Raw genomic sequence first — 17,189 nt, forward strand, 5'->3', positions numbered from 1 at the left:
TCAGAGAATTTGGGGCCCCAGTTGCCATTCAAAGGGAAAAAAATTAAGTATTATGAAAGAAAGTAGAGATGTTAGAAAAACCTAAGGAAGGATGTGTTTTGTGGGTGATTTATTTGCTTAGCTGCATTTGAACAGGCTCTTCAAACAAAACTGCTTTCACATGGTACAGGCTGGGCAGGTGGATTCAGCCACTTTCTGGTGTTTGATTTGTAAGATGGAGCGCTTTCTTCAGAGTGCCTGAGCGTAGTTCATCTCTTGTTTAAGGTGAAATACGGACACCTGGTAATGATGGCTAAGAATGGATCTTAGTACGTGTTTAGGATGCCTTGTCTTCCGGGGTTGAGGGGGGATTGTTTCCCGGAGTGAGGTTTCTCTGAGCGGTCCGAAAGTGGTCCCTTGTGATCGTGCTTGACGAAGACCTTCTGTGCGGTGGGTGCCCCAGCCTTGTACGAGTGTGACAGAGACTGGGAAACCGGTAACTCCTTTTCTCCCAACTCAGCTTAATGAAAGGGATGGAGTCTGGGTTGGCAGCCAGAGAGCCCCAAAAGAGAGAAAATTCCTGGAGGCTGCGTCCACGTGACAGGCTGTGTTTGCTGTGTGAGGGGGATTTCTCCTGCCAAGGCTGAGCCCCTAGAAAGCAGGGTCCCATGAGTCTCGTTTAGCCTCAGCTCTGCTCCCTCCTGGGGCCACTGGTGACTTGGTGGAGGAAAGGGAAGCTACCTGGGATCGGGAGTGGTGATGCTCAATCTTGAACCTTCGGAACTTCCGGTGATTCAGATTGGTGTTGCGCAGCCATGCGTTGGGACACTTTGGTGTGCGGAAAGCATCACTGGGGATGTTGCAGTATCCTCCTGGCTTTCCTCCTTCGCTCTCCTTTGTCCGTTTTGTGAGCTGGAGCGTATGCACGTGGAAACAGTCACAGGAAGAAGAGAGGTGGAGCTCTGAGTGGGGGTGGCCCTCCGCACAGCCTGCACAGCCCATCTTGTCTTCTTACAAAGATGCCCTCCTTGTGCGTTTGCTCGTGGGTGCGCGCACACGCCGTTGGACCGGTAGGCGAGGACGTAAGCAGAGTTAGTTCGTTCTTTCCACAGCCAAACAGCTGTGAGATGTGTTTGGACTGAAATAGGGTGAGAAAAGTGTTCGAGGTGGACAAAGTGTGGCAGAGCAGCACAAACCAAAACTGAGCCCAAGACATACCGCCCGTGACAACTGTCAGAGTCACACGTGCGTGTGGAGTGCAGCTACAGTAAACCATTAAGAAAGACCAAGTGGGTAAATTTGAGAGTGGCAGGATGGTGGGTGAATTATGAAAGGGAGGAAATTTTGAAGTTTGTCTGCAAGAATAGAGTAAGATAACCTGTTCCAGCTTCACCGGGTAGCTCTGGGATATTGTCCCTGCCGCGCGGTTGGGGGAAGTGCGACCAGAGGTTGGGCAATTTGCTCAAGGACATGGGCTGGCTGATGGAGCCCGGGTTTGAATGCGCGTGTCCCACCTCCAGGTGCGCCTTTTCCTTCCTCAGCTCAGTTCCCACCCTGGAGTTGGGGACGCGGACTCCGGCACTGTTCATTTGGGGTCACCTGCTCTGGTCCTGGCCCAGCCCCCCTCTGTGGGCGAGTGCTTCCAGACGCAGGGAGGAGCCACTCGGGGAGCTTTGGGAGGTCGATCCCTACCGAAAGTATTTGCCGTTCGTTTCCTTCTAAGATACACAGTGCTTGCCACCGGCTCTTCACCCCGTCCCTGGCAAATGGAAAGGAAACTCGGTCTCTGTCATAATGGCTCCTGTGTTGCTGGTTTAGATGAAGTTTCCTTTTCATGCTCCCAGATTGAGGAGCATTGCATTAAAATCCCACACACGCTGGGGTTTGGTTTTGTTTTACGAATACAGAGTAGGGGTGCCTGGCTGGCTGAGCTGGCAGAGCATGTGACTCCTGTTCTTGGGGTCATGAGTTCGAGCCCCATGTTGGGTGTAGACATTACTTAAAATCTTCTAAAGAAGAAAGAAAGGGGGTGCCTGGGTGGCTCAGTGGGTTAAAGCCTCTGCCTTCTGCTCAGGTCATGATCCCAGGGTCCTGCAGCTGAGCCCCCCATCAGGCTCTCTGCTCAGCAGGGAGCCTGCTTCCGCCTCTGCCTACTTGTGATCTCTGCCTGTCAAATAAATAAATAAAACCTTAAAAAAAAAAATAAAGAGGGAAAGGATACAGAGTAAAAATGTGCATGCATGTGGACAAAGTCTGGAAGGCAACAGAAACATCAGTCACGTTGTAGAGTTGTTTGTTTTCTTTTTACTTTATTTCATGTGTTCTCCTTCCCTGCCCCCAATGTGTTCTTTTTATCTGGAGACCTTAGTGGAATTATCCAGATTCAGGACAGCAACATGCCATAAAAGCTGTGGAATGGCACCCACAAAACCACTTAGAGATGCAGAAGCTGGGTAGTTGTTAGGACAAAGCCCTGGTCCGTGGCAGTGTCTCAGCTGTCTGCCAAATCCTGGAGTCGACTCCTGTGTCTTTCATAATCACGTGTCCTGTAATCAGGAGGAAGCAACCCCAAATTGAGGGACATTCTATAAAACAACTGGCCTGTCTTCTTCAAAAATGTCAGAGTTAGGAAAGAACAAGTCGGAGGAAACTTTCTAGACAAAAGGGGAAGACCAAGACATGACAGCTCGGTGCACTGGGGTCCTGAATTGGATTTTAGACCAGGAAAGTAAATGTAATAAAGGGCACTATTGGGGCACCTGGGTGACTCAGTGAATTAAGCCTCTGCCTTCGGGTCAGGTCATGATCTTGGCCTGGGATCAAGCCCCGCATCGGGCTCTCTTCCTGTTGGGGAGCCTGCTTCCCCCTCTCTCTCTCCCTGCCTCTCTGCCTACTTGTGGTCTCTCTCTCTCTGTCAAGTGAATAAATAAAATCTTTAAAAAAAAAATAATAAAGGGCATTATTGAGATAGCTGGCTAAATTTGAGTAAAGATGATCAGTATATTAAGTATTATATCAGTGTTAAATTTACGAAGTTTGATAAATGTCCCGTGTTTTTGTACAAGGATGTTCTTCGAAGACGCATGGTCAGGGGCGCCTGGGTGGTTCAGTGGGTTAAGCCTCTGCCTTCGGCTCAGGTCATCATCTCAGGTTCTTGGGATCGAGCCCCACATCAGGCTCTCTGCTCAGCGAGGGGCCTGCTTCCTCCTCTCACTCTGCCTGCCTCTCTGCCTACTTGTGATCTCTCTGTCAAATAAATTAAAAAACAAACAAACAAAAAGAATTAAAAAAAAAAGATTCATGGTCAAATACTTGGGAGGAAAGGCTCATGTGTCTGCAACTTAATCTCACAGGTTCTGCAGAAACGTGTGTGTGTGTGCAGTTGCAAGTAATCCCTAATTCCTTGTAGTCGGGTAGGCTGAAATAGGTATGTGCTAGTTAGAGGTGGTTTGCTGGACATGGATGTACAGAGAGCTCCGGAGGCTGACAGGAAGGACTGGTCTGTTCTGCAGGGATGGCCCGGAGAAAGTCTTAGTAGTCACTGCACTTAATCTGAGTGAGAGATAGGGGTGTGGCTTTGTAGACAAGAGAGAACATCCAGAAGGATTTCTGTTGCATGTGACAGCTCCCTGTTGTGGCCGGAGGGTAGGGTGCATCAGAAGGTGCCAGGGGAAAGGAGGGCTGAGAAGTGGTCAGCAGCCACATCCTCACGGCCTCATATGCCTTATGAAGGAGTTTGAACTTTGGGTGACACAAAACTTCGGCTAGAATGGGTTAAATCACAGGAAATGGATTTTCTCCTCTAGTGAGAAATCTGAAGGTGGGGCGCTCCGGCGTTGGAGTTTGCGCTGCAGTCACCACGGTGTGTGCGGGACGACGCCTCCTCTCCTGTGTGCGGGCGGCTGCCGCCGGTCCACCATGAAGTGTGCTGAAGGGAAGGGAGACTTCTTCCCCAGCATCCCTTACCAGTAGAAGGAAGACCTTCTCCACATATCGTGGCCAACTTGCCGTTGACTCCCTTAGCTGGGATTGTGTCACCCGCAAGGAGAAGCTGCTCACAGGGGGTGGCTTCCCCAGTCACTCCTGCTCCTGCGGCTGGGAAGGTGTGGTTGTTCCTTAGCGGAACCGCAGAGCAGCCGCCCGAGTAGGTTGTGGGGGAGGCGGTGTTAGGGTCTGACCCCTCGGAGCAGACAGTTGTTTTCTCAAAGTGGGCGGGGGGCTGTGTTTGCAACAACAGCAGAAAGCCTCCTGTGCTCGTCACCCCCCACTTCTGCCAGCGCGACTCTTTATTTTGGGGTGTCCTTACCAGCCACTGCCCACGCGCACACACTGCAGTTCTGATCTTACTTGATGTGCCATTTGCATGTTTTTACATCACATACACATTTTCCTACATTTTTACAGTGTTCTTAATTTAGTAGGGGTATAATTTTTTTAAGGTTTTATTTATTTATTTTAAATATAGTGAGTGGGGGCAGGGGCAGAGCGAGAGGGATAGAGTGTCACGCAGACGCCGTGCTGAGCATGGGGCTGGATTTCACGACCCTGAGCCAAAGTCCAGAGTTGGATGCCCGACTGACTGAGCCACCCAGGCACCCCAGATGTGTAGTGTTTTCTAGGATTATATGGTAATTTATTAAACCTTCTGTTACTGGATAACAGCTGATACTGATGGTACACTTAACCACCCACAGGCACTGTCGGTTGAAGTGCTTTACATTTATTCATTCATTCAGTCCCCATGAGACCCTGTGAGATGTGGTGGCCATTATCACTGCCCAGTTTCCGGATGGAAGACCCCGAGGCACAGAAGGTCTAGGTGACTTAGAGCTAAGACGTAGGAGCCGGAGGCAGGGCTGCGGTTCTGAGGCCGACCTGCTTCCGTGTGTTGTTCGCCCTTGTTCTGATGTTACACACAATGCTGCTCTGGTGGTGTTCTGCACATCTCGTCCTTCGCGCACGCGCATGTGGCCAGGGTGTTGTGGTCTGAAGAGAGTGTGGTCACCGAGGGACTAGAGATGACACACAGGCCACATGTTAGAGAAATGGCACTTTGAGAGGGACCAGGAGGAAGAAGTTGCTGTACTTGTCATTGATGACCAGGAAGGATGGTCTCTTCCCTTGACTGTTCTGTCTTCTTTTTGATCCTTATCTTTCTGTCTTTATACTTGGGAGTCCGTGCGCTGCCCGTCCTTCTGCATGGCTGATGTCAGCCCCTTCCATGTGAGACAAGTAGTTGTTGAACTATTTCTTTTAACTATGTTTAGTTTCTTTATACATCTATATTTTCTGCAGCTTCAACATTTGGAGAACTCTCATTTTCTCTTTAGGCTTGGGTGGGGTCTTTTAAATAATTTACCTTTTAAATATGTAATCACTTAAAGTTAGGCTTTACTTAATTCTCCCAAATTGCTGTTCATTTAACCAGATGCCCAGTTACTTTTTTGCACACATATATTCTTAAAAAACATTTTAACAAATTCAGTGAAGGTTTAACTCCCCATTGATTTCCTTTAGTTTGTATATGTACAATTCTCCTCAAGCTACACGATTTAATTACTGTTTTAGAATATGTGGTGACATCTAGTGGGGCTAACCCTCCTCTCATCTCTGTAACTTTTCCCTCTTCAGAATTTGAAAAATATTCTTCCTTTTTTATTTTCCCAAATGAAGTTTCAAGTCCTTTTGACATTACTGTTAAGACATGCTAGTGTTCTGGGGCTCCTAGGTGGCTCAGTCCGTTAAGCGGCTGCCTTCCGCTCGGGTCATGATCTCCGGGATCGAGTCCCACCTGGGGCTCCCTGCCCAGCGGAGCGTCTCCTCCTCCTTTCCCTTCTCTCTCTCCCTCTGCAGTTCCACCTGCTTGTGCTCTTTCTCACACATTGTCCCCCTCTCTCAAATAAGTAAGTAACATCTTTTAAAAAAATTAAAAAAATAAAAACAGTGGGAAAAAAGACATGCTAGTGTTAGGTGTGAAGTGCTCCTTTAGGTTAAGATCGTAGTAACGTGACAGTTGGAAAGCCGTTATGGTTGCTTCGTGTCTCATTTCCATTTCTGTTTAATTTCTAGATTTTGGATCATTGTTTGACTTGGAAAATGATCTTCCTGATGAGCTGATCCCCAATGGAGGAGAATTAAGCCTTTTAAACAGCGGGAACCTTGTTCCAGATGCTGCTTCCAAACACAAGCAACTGTCGGAGCTTCTGCGTGGAGGCGGCGGCTCTAGTATGAACCCAGGAATAGGAAATGTCAGCGCCAGCAGCCCCGCGCAGCAAGGCCTGGGCGGCCAGGCACAAGGGCAGCCGAACAGCGCGAACATGGCCAGCTTGGGTGCCATGGGCAAGAGCCCTCTGAACCAGGGAGATTCTGCAGCCCCCAGCCTGCCCAAGCAGGCAGCCAGCACCTCCGGGCCCACTCCCCCTGCTTCCCAAGCACTGAATCCGCAAGCACAAAAGCAAGTGGGGCTGGTGACTAGCAGCCCTGCCACGTCGCAGACGGGACCTGGGATCTGCATGAACGCTAACTTCAACCAGACCCACCCGGGCCTCCTCAATAGTAACTCTGGCCACAGTTTAATGAACCAGGCCCAGCAAGGACAGGCGCAGGTCATGAATGGATCTCTTGGGGCCGCAGGCAGAGGAAGGGGAGCTGGGATGCCGTACCCTGCTCCAGCCATGCAGGGGGCCGCGAGTAGTGTGCTGGCCGAGACGTTAACCCAGGTTTCACCGCAAATGGCCAGTCACGCCGGACTGAACACGGCGCAGGCAGGAGGCATGACCAAGGTAAGTGAGCTTACGCGCTTTGAATACTTGCTGCTAGCGGGGAGGGGGGTGCAGTGGTGAAGTGGGACGGGGCGGCCCGTTCCTGCCCCTCAGATTTGCAAGAGGGAGGTTTGGTATCTGGAATCCAGAGATAAAGATCCCTGCCCCTGTCTTTAAAGTGGGAGCTCTTCAGGAATCCCGTAGTACAACAGTCTGCACGGGAGCATTTGTAGACACGGGATGTGTTCGGGCCGGTGGCCCGTTCGTAGCCTCCGAGCACGATGGCGGAGGTGGGACCACGTGGCTGAGAGAGGCAGCTTGGGCTGGGAATTGCTTTCTGTTGCGTGCGGAGTCTGGTGGAGGTTGCTGTCCCTCTCCTTTCTCAGCTGATGGAGTTCTTACTCGCTGTTTCTTTCTCTTCTTATGTTCACCTGGTGAAGTGTCTTTTGCCACAGTCTCCATCTTAACAGCCAAGAAGCTGTGTTCCCAGCTTGTCCCCACACTGCCGGGATTCACAGCGGGGGAGGCGGCAGAGCCAGGGGCAGAGTGGGCCCGCGGGTCACAGAAGGAGCTCCGCGGCGGTGGTCCCCAGAGCGAGGTCCGTGGCTGTGGCTGCGGCTGGGACTTGTTAGAAGCCCCAGGGGCTACTGTACTCAGACCCGGGCAGGGCTGGCACCCTGCGCTCTCGGGAGCCTCCAGGTGGCGCAGCTTGAGAGCGCTGCTCTGGGTTTCAGCTGCCGGCCCTGCGGCCGGCCTGCAGAGCAGGGGCTGAACCTGGAGGAAAGGGAGGGCAGATGCCAAGGTAGATGAGGGACAGCTTGGATGCCGGAGGCTGACAAGGAGGTTGGGTGCAGGCGGGTTCCCAGTGAGGGAGCAGATGCCACGGTGGCTCTGAGATGGGGGGGCCCCTCAGTGGCAGCCACCTGTGGCAGGCAGTATTTGCAACAGCAAATTCTAGAACAGTAGAACAGTCTGGGCTGTTTCTTGGATTTGATTATTCCGTATGAAGGAAGAGTGCAGGAAAGGGTAGCACACAGTTTCCCCACAAGGCTGTCTCGGGTGCGAGGAGATGCAGATGAAGCCCTGGCACTGTCTTCGGTAAGGAGACAATTTCTTTTTTAACTTAAGAAATAAAAATGAAGTACAGTTGACCCTTGGACAACACAGGCTTGAACTATGTGAGTCTACTTACACGTGGGCGGTGGTGGTTTTGTTTTTTGCCCTTTTTTGTGTGTGTGGGGGTAAATACAGTACTATAAATGTATTCTCCTTTTGATTTTAGTAATGTTTTCTCCATCTTTATTGTAGGAAAACCGTATATAGTGCATATACAAAACATGTGCTGATCGACTGTTTATGTTGTTGGCCAGGCTTCCGGGCAGTAGTAAGCTATTAGTTATTAAGTTTTAGGAAGTCATAATCTTTATGCCATTTTCCCACTGGGCAGGGGTCAAGGCTTCAAACTCCCACATTGTTCAACAGTCATTTGTTGTTAAAGGGGAAGGAATGTTAACTTCAACTTCAGTTGTCCCTGGTGTTTGCAGAAGCGCCTGTGTATGCACTTGCCTTCTAGAGGTAGGTTGAGAAGACATTGCTGTGGGTTTAGGGCTCTGGTCAGCCTGATGTTTGCTCTTTCCCGCTGACTCATCAATCCATGCCACCCCCTTACAAAAAAATGTTTTATTTTGGAGAATTTAAATCCTGTGTAAAAGTAGACATAGTAGTTTAATGCAAGTGTTCTCAAACTTTTTGGTCTTTGGATTCCTGAATAATCTTAACTGTTGAGGCCCCGAGAAGATTTCTTTAAAATACGGGTTAGAGTTATCGGTATTTGCCATATTAAATACTGAAACAGAATTTTGAAAACCAAGCACACATTCCATTAGCTATTAAGCACGGTGATACCACTGGACACAGAGCTTCTGGAAAGTGCCTCTGTGTTTCTGTGAGAGAATGAGAGTAAAAAAGGCAATAATGTCTTTGTATTTTATGAGAATAGTTTTGACATCATGACCCTCTCCTCTCTAAAAGGTATCTGGGCTCCTTGACCGGACTTGGTGAGCCACTGGTAATGTATATTTCTAAAAGTTAGACAGGATAGACCTGAACCTAGCGCCATTCTCACATGTAAATAAATGAATGATTTCTTCATGTCCTCGAGGTCTGCTAGATAAGTCAGATTTCCAGTGGTCTCATGTGTCCTAATTTGTTTTTATAGTGCGCCCCCTCCCCAACAATTGGAGTAGCTAGTGGATATGACTCTTGAGAATCTGTTAATTTCTAGGATCCGTACAATTCACTTGTTGAAGAATCCGGTTGTTTTGTTCATTGGTTCTGGCAGGTTTCCTGCAGTCTGGGCTCTGTCGGTGTGTCTCTGCCGTTGCGAGCTCCTCTGGGCGCCCGGGGCTTTCATTCCTTTGTACAGAGTGATCTCTCTTTCAGACAACACTTTGCGAGTGTTCACTGTGTGGAACGGAAGCCAAGTTAGTGTTTTGGGGACAGTCATCTCTGTTCCCTGTAGGTATCCCAAAGAGGCTGGTGGCAAAGGAAACACAGGGACTGGTGTTTTTTGGAAGGGTTGTCATGGCTTTTCAGGGGGACAAAAGAACTAAGAGTTATGGGGAAATGGTTAAGAGCAAGAGACAAGCTCGTTTTAAGTCGAAGATTTTAAAATGCACAAGAGGAAGAAGAAACTTTTTAAAAGATAATTTTGTTTAAAAAATTATCATCATAGGGCATCTGGGTGGCTTAATTGTTGAACGTCTTCCTTTGGCTTGGGTCATAGTCCAGGGTCCTAGAACCGAGTACTACATCTGGCTCCCTGCTCAGTGGGGAGTCTGGTTCTCCTCCTCTTTCTCTCTGTCAAATAAAATAAAATCTTTTAAAAAAATTATCACAAATGAAATGCAGATTTCCTATAAAATAATTCAAACAATAGAAAAGAGTCACCTCATTCTTTACAGGTGACCACTTTTTTTTCTTGTTTGTGTTTTTGTTTTGTTTTATTAAGTAGCCTCCTTGCCCATTGTGGAGGCCACTGGAGGCTTGAACTCAGGACCCTGAGAGCAAGACCTGACTGACCAAGAGTCAGATGCTTAACTGACTGAGCTGCCCCGGCGCCCCCAGATACATGTGAATAAGAAATGGAACCAAGCTACATAAGCACCTGGTTATTTTATGTAACAGTACATACCCTACTTGCCTTTTCTTATCAGCACACACAGATTTCCCTTGTTTTCCTGCTGATAGCAAAGTATTTCATTATAGGATGTACCATAATTTATTGCTCTACTCCTCTGATGATGAACATTTGGGTCGTTTTTGATTTTTCATTAGTACAGCTGCAATAAATATATCTTTTTGTGGGGGCATCATAGGATAGATTCTGAAAAGTGAGGTTATTGGGTCAAAGGTTTTGTTAAAAGTTTTGTTTCTAGAAAGTAATCCTGTACATGGTTTAACAACAAACCACACAAAAAAAAAAAAAAAAAAAGAAAGAAAGAAAGAAAAGAAAAAGGCACTAAGAGAGCTGAAAAATCTCCCTTAACTCTTGACCTTTGGCTCTCCCAAATTATCTCACCAAAGGCGACTATTTCTTATCTATCCTGTAGGGGATGATCTGTGCATATAGAGGCCTAGAGAGGTGGGCGTGTGTGTGTGTGTGTGTGTGTGTGTGTGTGTGTGTGTGTGTGTGTCCCCTAAACATAAAGAGTGGTGTAGTATAATCTCTCGCTCTGGCCCTCCCGTTATGTGTGTATGTACACACACAGGCCTCCTTCCTGCCACTTTAATGTAAGTCGGAAGTTCTGTGTTAGATCGAGCTCGGTCCTTCTTACTGGGTATGGTATGGTAGTGGTCCCTGATTGGGTATATCTTAATTTATATGACTAGTGCCCTGATGGCTGTACATTTAGGTAGTTTCCAATGTTTTGCTGATATAACAGTTTTGATAATACATCTTTGTACGGCTGAGTGTCACTAGATAAATTCTTGGTAGTGGGGCAACCCTCTTGGGACCCCTCTGACTCTGGAGGGCTTTCTTCATGCCCCTGCTTAATAAAACTCTATCACTTAACCAAAAAAGAAAAAAAAAAATCTTGGTAGTGAGACTTTTGGATTAAAGGATATTGACATTTTTTTTTAAATAATAAAAAAAATAAAGAATATTGACATTTTTGGTAAGCGTAGCTATTGTCAAATACCCCATAAACATTGTGCAGATTAGACTCTTACCAAAGGCCAGTGAGTCCCTGTCCCACCCCCCCCCTTTAACTCCCATCCCCCAATTCTTACCAACACTGATAGCATCCTTTTGCTGATTTGCCATTCTCTTAGGCAAAAATGTCTCTTCATGAATTCATGGGCATTTATATTGTACTATTCATGTCCTCTTTTTTTTTTTTTTTTTTTTATTTTTTTTTTTTTTTTTTTTTTGAGAGAGAGAGAGAGAGAGAGCGAGCACAGGCAGACAGAATGGCAGGCAGAGGCAGAGGGAGAAGCAGGCTCCCTGACAAGCAAGGAGCCCGATGTGGGACTCGATCCCAGGACGCTGGGATCATGACCTGAGCCGAAGGCAGCTGCTTAACCAACTGAGCCACCCAGGCGTCCCTCATGTCCTCTTTCTGTTGCGTTTCCCTTTTTTTTCTTGTTGGCTTGAATTCTTAATATTTGTGTATTCAAAGATAAGACCGTTTAATAAATGTAAGCTTTTCCCCCTCTTTTGTATTTGCTGAAGTCTGGTTTACCAGGCATATAGCTACTAGGGTTTACAAATTCGATATTTCTGTGTTTTTACCAAATGGAAGTTTTCAGTTTTTACAGAAACAGATTTATCCATTTTATCTTTTGCGGCTTTTGGGTTTTACGTTATGTTTAGGAATGCTTTCTCTATTCCAAAATTATGAAATATTCTGTATTTTTTCCCCTTTTATCTTGGGTATTTAGCTCAGAATTGATTTTGGCCCGAGTGAGATAGAGATCTATAGTCGTCATCCCAGTGCCATTTATTTAGATAGTGCTGATCCAGCTTTTTCCCCACTAATGTGACGTACCATTTCTGTTATGTTTTACTCCGTTTCAAATATACATGGTTTAGGTCTAATTCTGGACTATTCGTTGGTTTGTTTGTCTCATTGATCCTTGCGTATCCTGTGCCAGAAATGTAATGAACTTCAGCATGTGAGGGAGGTCGTTGCTCATCATTCCCTTTAAAGAATCCACTGCTTTCATGGCCACCGTTACAAGACAGTCTTCGAGGTGTGTCATTCTCAACCCTATCTGCACATCCAAGTTACCTGGGGAGATTTTTTAGAAATACGATGCCTGAACCCCACTGCACACCAATTACATTAGATTCTTTGGGATGTGGCGTGAGCATTGATGTGGTTCACAGTTCCCTTTCCATGACAGCCAAGGTCGAGAACTATCGTTTCAGATAAGCTTTAGAACTGTCTTTCAAATTCTTAAAAATGAACAAAATCTCAGAATTTGATTGGGATTGTATTGAACTTTATAAATCATTTAAGAAGGAATTTGGTGTTATAATAGTTTTGTGGCTTCATGAGTCATCTTATCCTAAACATACAAGTTAGGTCTTTTCATGGAACCTTAATGTTGCTCAGATGCATATTATAGTTTTCTTTATGTAGGTAATACACCTTTCTTACTAAGTTTATTTTCACACGTATCGGTGGATTTATTGTTGCTTTGGATGAGTTACTCTCTTTCTTTATGTGATCACTGTTTTAGTAGAGGAAAGATGGTAACATATATGTGTGTGTTACTTTGGTGATCTTGGCCACTTTGTGGAATTCTTTTATTCTAATACTTTTTCAAGTGATTCTCTTGTGTTTTCCTAGTAGACAGTCATCTTTGCGTTTCTGATCCTTTCCTCTTCTTGCCAGTATTTCTACCAGTATTTATGTTCTTGGACTTCCCTGTCTTGTATCTGACTTAGAGTTTTATCTAGTGTTTTATTACTAAGTATGATGTGAGCTTTGGTTTGCAGCCATTTTAAATTGGAACATAATCTAATCCGTATTTGTGAGTTGCTGATTTTATGAAATTCCTTTTAATGTCTGTGATGTGATTATGCTGTGATTTTTTCTCTTCTGTCTTATTTATGTGACAAATTACCTCAGTAGGTTTCCTAATATCAAATCGAGCTATCTCTGTAATTGTGAAGTTGAAAGCTAATGTATTGCTGAATTTTGTTTGCTAGTGTTGAGAAAAATTTAGAATTTTTGCTTCTCACTAATGAGTAGTGAGATTGATCCATTGTTCTGTTTTGTGTTTTGTCAGGTTTTGATATCAGTGTTCTGTAACTTGGTCAAAATGAGTTTGGAAACCTTTCACATCTCTTCTCTGGAATGGTTTAACATGTGATCTGTTTCTTGAAGAATTGAGAGAGATCACTGTTTAACTCTATGGGCCTAAAGTTTTTTTTTTTTCTCTGGGGGGGTGACTGAAGATCTTCGATAGCACTCTTGATATTTTCTATAGATCCTGGACCTTATAGGCAATTGATGTCTTTGGTCAATGTATTTTTCTTTGAGAAAAGTCTAAATTTGGGACTCCTGGGTGGCTGAGTCTGTTAAGTGTCTGCCTTTGGCTCAGATCATGATCCCAGGGTCTGCGATCAAGGCCCTGTGTTGGGCACTCTGCCTAGCAGGGAGCCTGCTGCACCCTCTCCTTTGCCTGCCTCTCTCTCTCTGTCTCAAATAAATAAAAATCTTAAAAAAAAAAAAACAAACCCAAAGTCTAAGTTTGAGAAAAACTCAAAAATATTTAACTTTTATTCTTCATAAAAATATAGGAAGTGGGTAGTATGTACTATTTCCATGTCACAGATTAAGAAATGGAAGAACACAGAGTGGAGAAATGAAGGAAAGTTGACTAAGCACAGTGGCAGAACCAGGATTGGATTCCACATAGTCTGGCTAAGGGATATTACTGATCTTTGCAGTCCGTTCTTGAGTCAGTTTTGTAATTTATATCTTAACAGAAATTCTTTTGGGGGGACCTGGGTGGCACAGTCAGTTAAGCAAATCTGATTCTAGGTTTAGTCTTGGGTTGTGATCTCAGGATCATGAGATGGAGCCCCATATCAGTCTTTGCCCTTGGCTGCAGAGTCTCCTTAAGACTATCTCTCCCTCTGCCCCTCCTCTCTCTGTGTCTCTGTCTCTCTCAAATAAATAAATCTTTAAAAAAATTTTTTTCTTGGGACGCCTGGGTGGCTCAGTTGGTTAAGCAGCTGCCTTCGGCTCAGTTCATGATCCCAGCGTCCTGGGATCGAGTCCCACATCGGGCTCCTTGCTCATCAGGGAGCCTGCTTCTCCCTCTGCCTCTGCCTGCCATTCTGTCTGCCTGTGCTTGCTCTCTCTCCCTCTCTCTCTCTGACAAATAATTAAATAAAATCTTTAAAAAAAAAATTTTTTTTTCTTTTCATCCAGGCTTTAAGATTCATTAGCTTTTGAGCTGTGCAAAAAAATCTTTATTATAATTTTAGACTTACTCAATGTTTATGGTTATTTCTACTTTCTTATTCCTAATTTTGTGGATCTTAAAGAAATAATTTAAAATAGAAAATATAAGTTATGGGGCACCTGGGTAGCTCAGTGGGTTAAGCCTCTGCCTTTGGCTCAGGTCATGATCTCAGGGTCCTTGGATGGAGTCCCGCATCGGGCTCTCTGCGTTCCACGGAGCCTGCTTCCTCCTCTCTCTCTCTCTGCCTGCCTCTCTGCCTGCCTCTCTGCCTACTTCTGATCTCTCTCTGTCAGGTAAATAAATTAATTAAAAAATATATATATAAGCTATTTCAACAACATAGCAATAATGTTAACAAGGCGTGATATGACTTAAAAAGAAAAAAGGAAACCGTCTTAACTTCAACAGGGGCAGAACCTGATATGTTATCTCTTTGGTAGCATGTTCTAGTTTTCCACTGAAAATAACCCAAATGCTTGTCTTTTAGAAGGAAAGCAGAAAAGATAAATTCAAATAGAAACTGGAAGCTGTACACTTAAGTTAGTCTCCTGGGTACAGGTGTTGAGTTGTTGCTCTGTATAGAGAGGGTAGCGGAGGAAAGTCAGCAGCTGATAGAAGGGATGGTGTTGTGATATGTGTTGCCAGGGGTCCAGAATCTCTCTAATTCTAAGGTTGATAAAAAGTGTGCTTTTGCAACCCTAGAAATCCTGTTAGTCCTTTCTTAGAAGTAACAAATCTGAAAGGGACCAAAGTAGTTTGCATAGTAAGCTGTCTTCAAAAGGGGTGAGCTGAGGGCTTTTTTTTTTTTTTTTTTTTTTAATAACATTTTTGGAATATTCTTTTTTGGAAAGTGGTCAGAAAACACAGAGCTTACTTTTGCCTGGAGCTCTCCCTAAGGGGTAAAGGCTTTGATTTAGATGAAGACCCCTTGGGCCCAGTCAGCCAGAATCTGCTGCAGGCTTGTTAACCCAGAATCCTGGACCCCCTCCCCAGAGTTCCTGATTCAGTGGGTTCGGGGTGGGACCCAAGAATTTGCTTTTATTTTATTTTATTTCATTTTGCCAACTCGCATGTGACCCTGGTTTTGCTGGTCTGTGACCACCCTCTGAGAACCTGTGTGCTAAAGGAGAGAATTAGCAGAACATAGTGTGTAAAGAATTAGTAGAGCCAAGTTAGATCTTGAAGGAATGAATTACTCATCCACCTTCTCTATTTTTGAACGATGATAGGAAATCTCTAATACTTAATAGCAAGAGAAATAATACTGTACCTTTGTCTGATGTTTTCCTTGTTTTCATGTAATCTAATCCTTTCATCTGATCCTTGAACTAATACAAAGAAGGTAAGGGAATTTTAACTACATCCTAATTTGACCTTTTCTTAAAGTCACAGTGAAAATCAGTGGTCAGTTCATAGACCACTTCATAGAAGACAGAGCTTTGAATGCAGCATGCCGTGAGTTGCGTGTAGCTCCAGTAGGCACCAGTTTTGGGGGAAAACGTTAAGCCAGCTCGGTAATCATATCCATGATCTTAATGGAAGGTGCTCACAGCTGTGCCCAACTTCCCATGATAATTATCCTTGAATTTGGGGTAGTTGGGTGGCTTAGTCCGTTAAGCATCTGCCTTCGGCTCAGGTCATGAGCCTGGGGTCCTGGGATCGAGCCCCCCATCAGGCTCTCTGCTTGCTGGGGAGTCTGCTTCCCCCTCCCGTGCATGCTTGGACTCATGCATGCTTGCCTGACTTACTCATGCATGCTTGCTCTTGCGCGCGCTCTCAAATAAATAAAATCTTCTGAAAAATTATTCATGAATTTGTTTCTTTTTCAGACCTTTTAATTAAATGAGACTGTGTATGTATATTAAATGGCTTGGCTACAGGTGGTGCTTGATCCTCTTCCTCCTCCTTTTTTCTTCCTCTTCATAGTAGTAGCCGCCGCCACTGCCGCCACCGCCTTCCCCAGACCAAGTACGGGTCTGTGCTTAAGAGCAGAGCCAGAGCTCTGGAGGAAGCTGCCTCGGTTCAAACCCAGGCTCCGCTAATTATCTGCTGTGGGAAAATTTATGTAATTGCTCTGGGTCTTAGTTTTTTGTCTTTTAAATGAGGATAATAATAGTACCTGCCTTTGAGAATTGTGTAGATTAAAGGGGGGTGATCATAATAATATCTGTCCCGGAGAGTTGTGCTGATTGAATGAGGTGGTGTGCCCCTACTTCTTAGCGCTGTGCCTGGGATTACTGAAAAACATTCAGGGAAGATGGGTTAGGTGGCTGGTGCTTTCTTTCAGAAAGGATTTGAGATAACCACAGAACATTTGAAGTGATAATGAGACTGCTTTTCTAATGTTTTCAGAGAATATTTTCTTTTTTTTTTTTTAAGATTGTATTTATTTATTTGACAGACAGAGATCACAGGTAGGCAGCGAGACAGGCAGAGAGGAGGAAGCAGGCTCCCTGCTGAGCAGAGAGCCGGATGTGGGGCTCGATCCCAGGACCCCGGGACCATGACCCGAGCCGAAGGCAGAGGCTTTAACCCACTGAGCCACCCAGGCGCTCCCAGAGAATATTTTCTAATAATGGAAATAGTTCTATATTGTATAAAATATTGGAAGTCTAGAGAAGAAAACATTGCTCGTGAGGATACTATCACCTAGTTCAAAATTAGTGTTACCTTTTCAATGTCTTCCTTACCAGATTTTTATCTATAATTATGTATCTCTTTTTAAAGTCAAAGTGGAAGTCATGTTTCTTTTTTATAGTTAACTTTGTAACAGATTATGTTCTGTAAGAAACTGAATGAATGTTTTGCATGATAGCAACAAGGAATACCTTGATTAGTAAGTCTCCCAGGTGCCTGTTTTGAAGAATAACACTTGTAAGGAGACCTACTCAGTCTTGTTACTTTACAGCTAAAGGTCAACTGTTAGGATCTGGAGTTAAAGACCTACTAAATACCTGTTAATTT

The 17,189-nt window shown here is 45.1% G+C and overlaps 1 protein-coding gene across 1 annotated transcript in view; it reads left to right on the forward strand.

Annotated features, from left to right (window-relative positions):
* Positions 1 to 17,189, forward strand: part of LOC111156131 (CREB binding protein) — a 123,825-nt gene that overhangs the window by 17,325 nt on the left and 89,311 nt on the right. The window contains 1 exon segment of the mRNA XM_022516775.1: positions 6,049 to 6,761. Coding sequence (XP_022372483.1) covers positions 6,049 to 6,761 — 713 coding nt within the window.

Source organism: Enhydra lutris, unplaced genomic scaffold, assembly GCF_002288905.1.
Source record: "Enhydra lutris kenyoni isolate GAN:26980312 unplaced genomic scaffold, ASM228890v2 scaffoldscaffold45, whole genome shotgun sequence".
NCBI classification, from domain to species: Eukaryota; Metazoa; Chordata; class Mammalia; order Carnivora; family Mustelidae; genus Enhydra; species Enhydra lutris.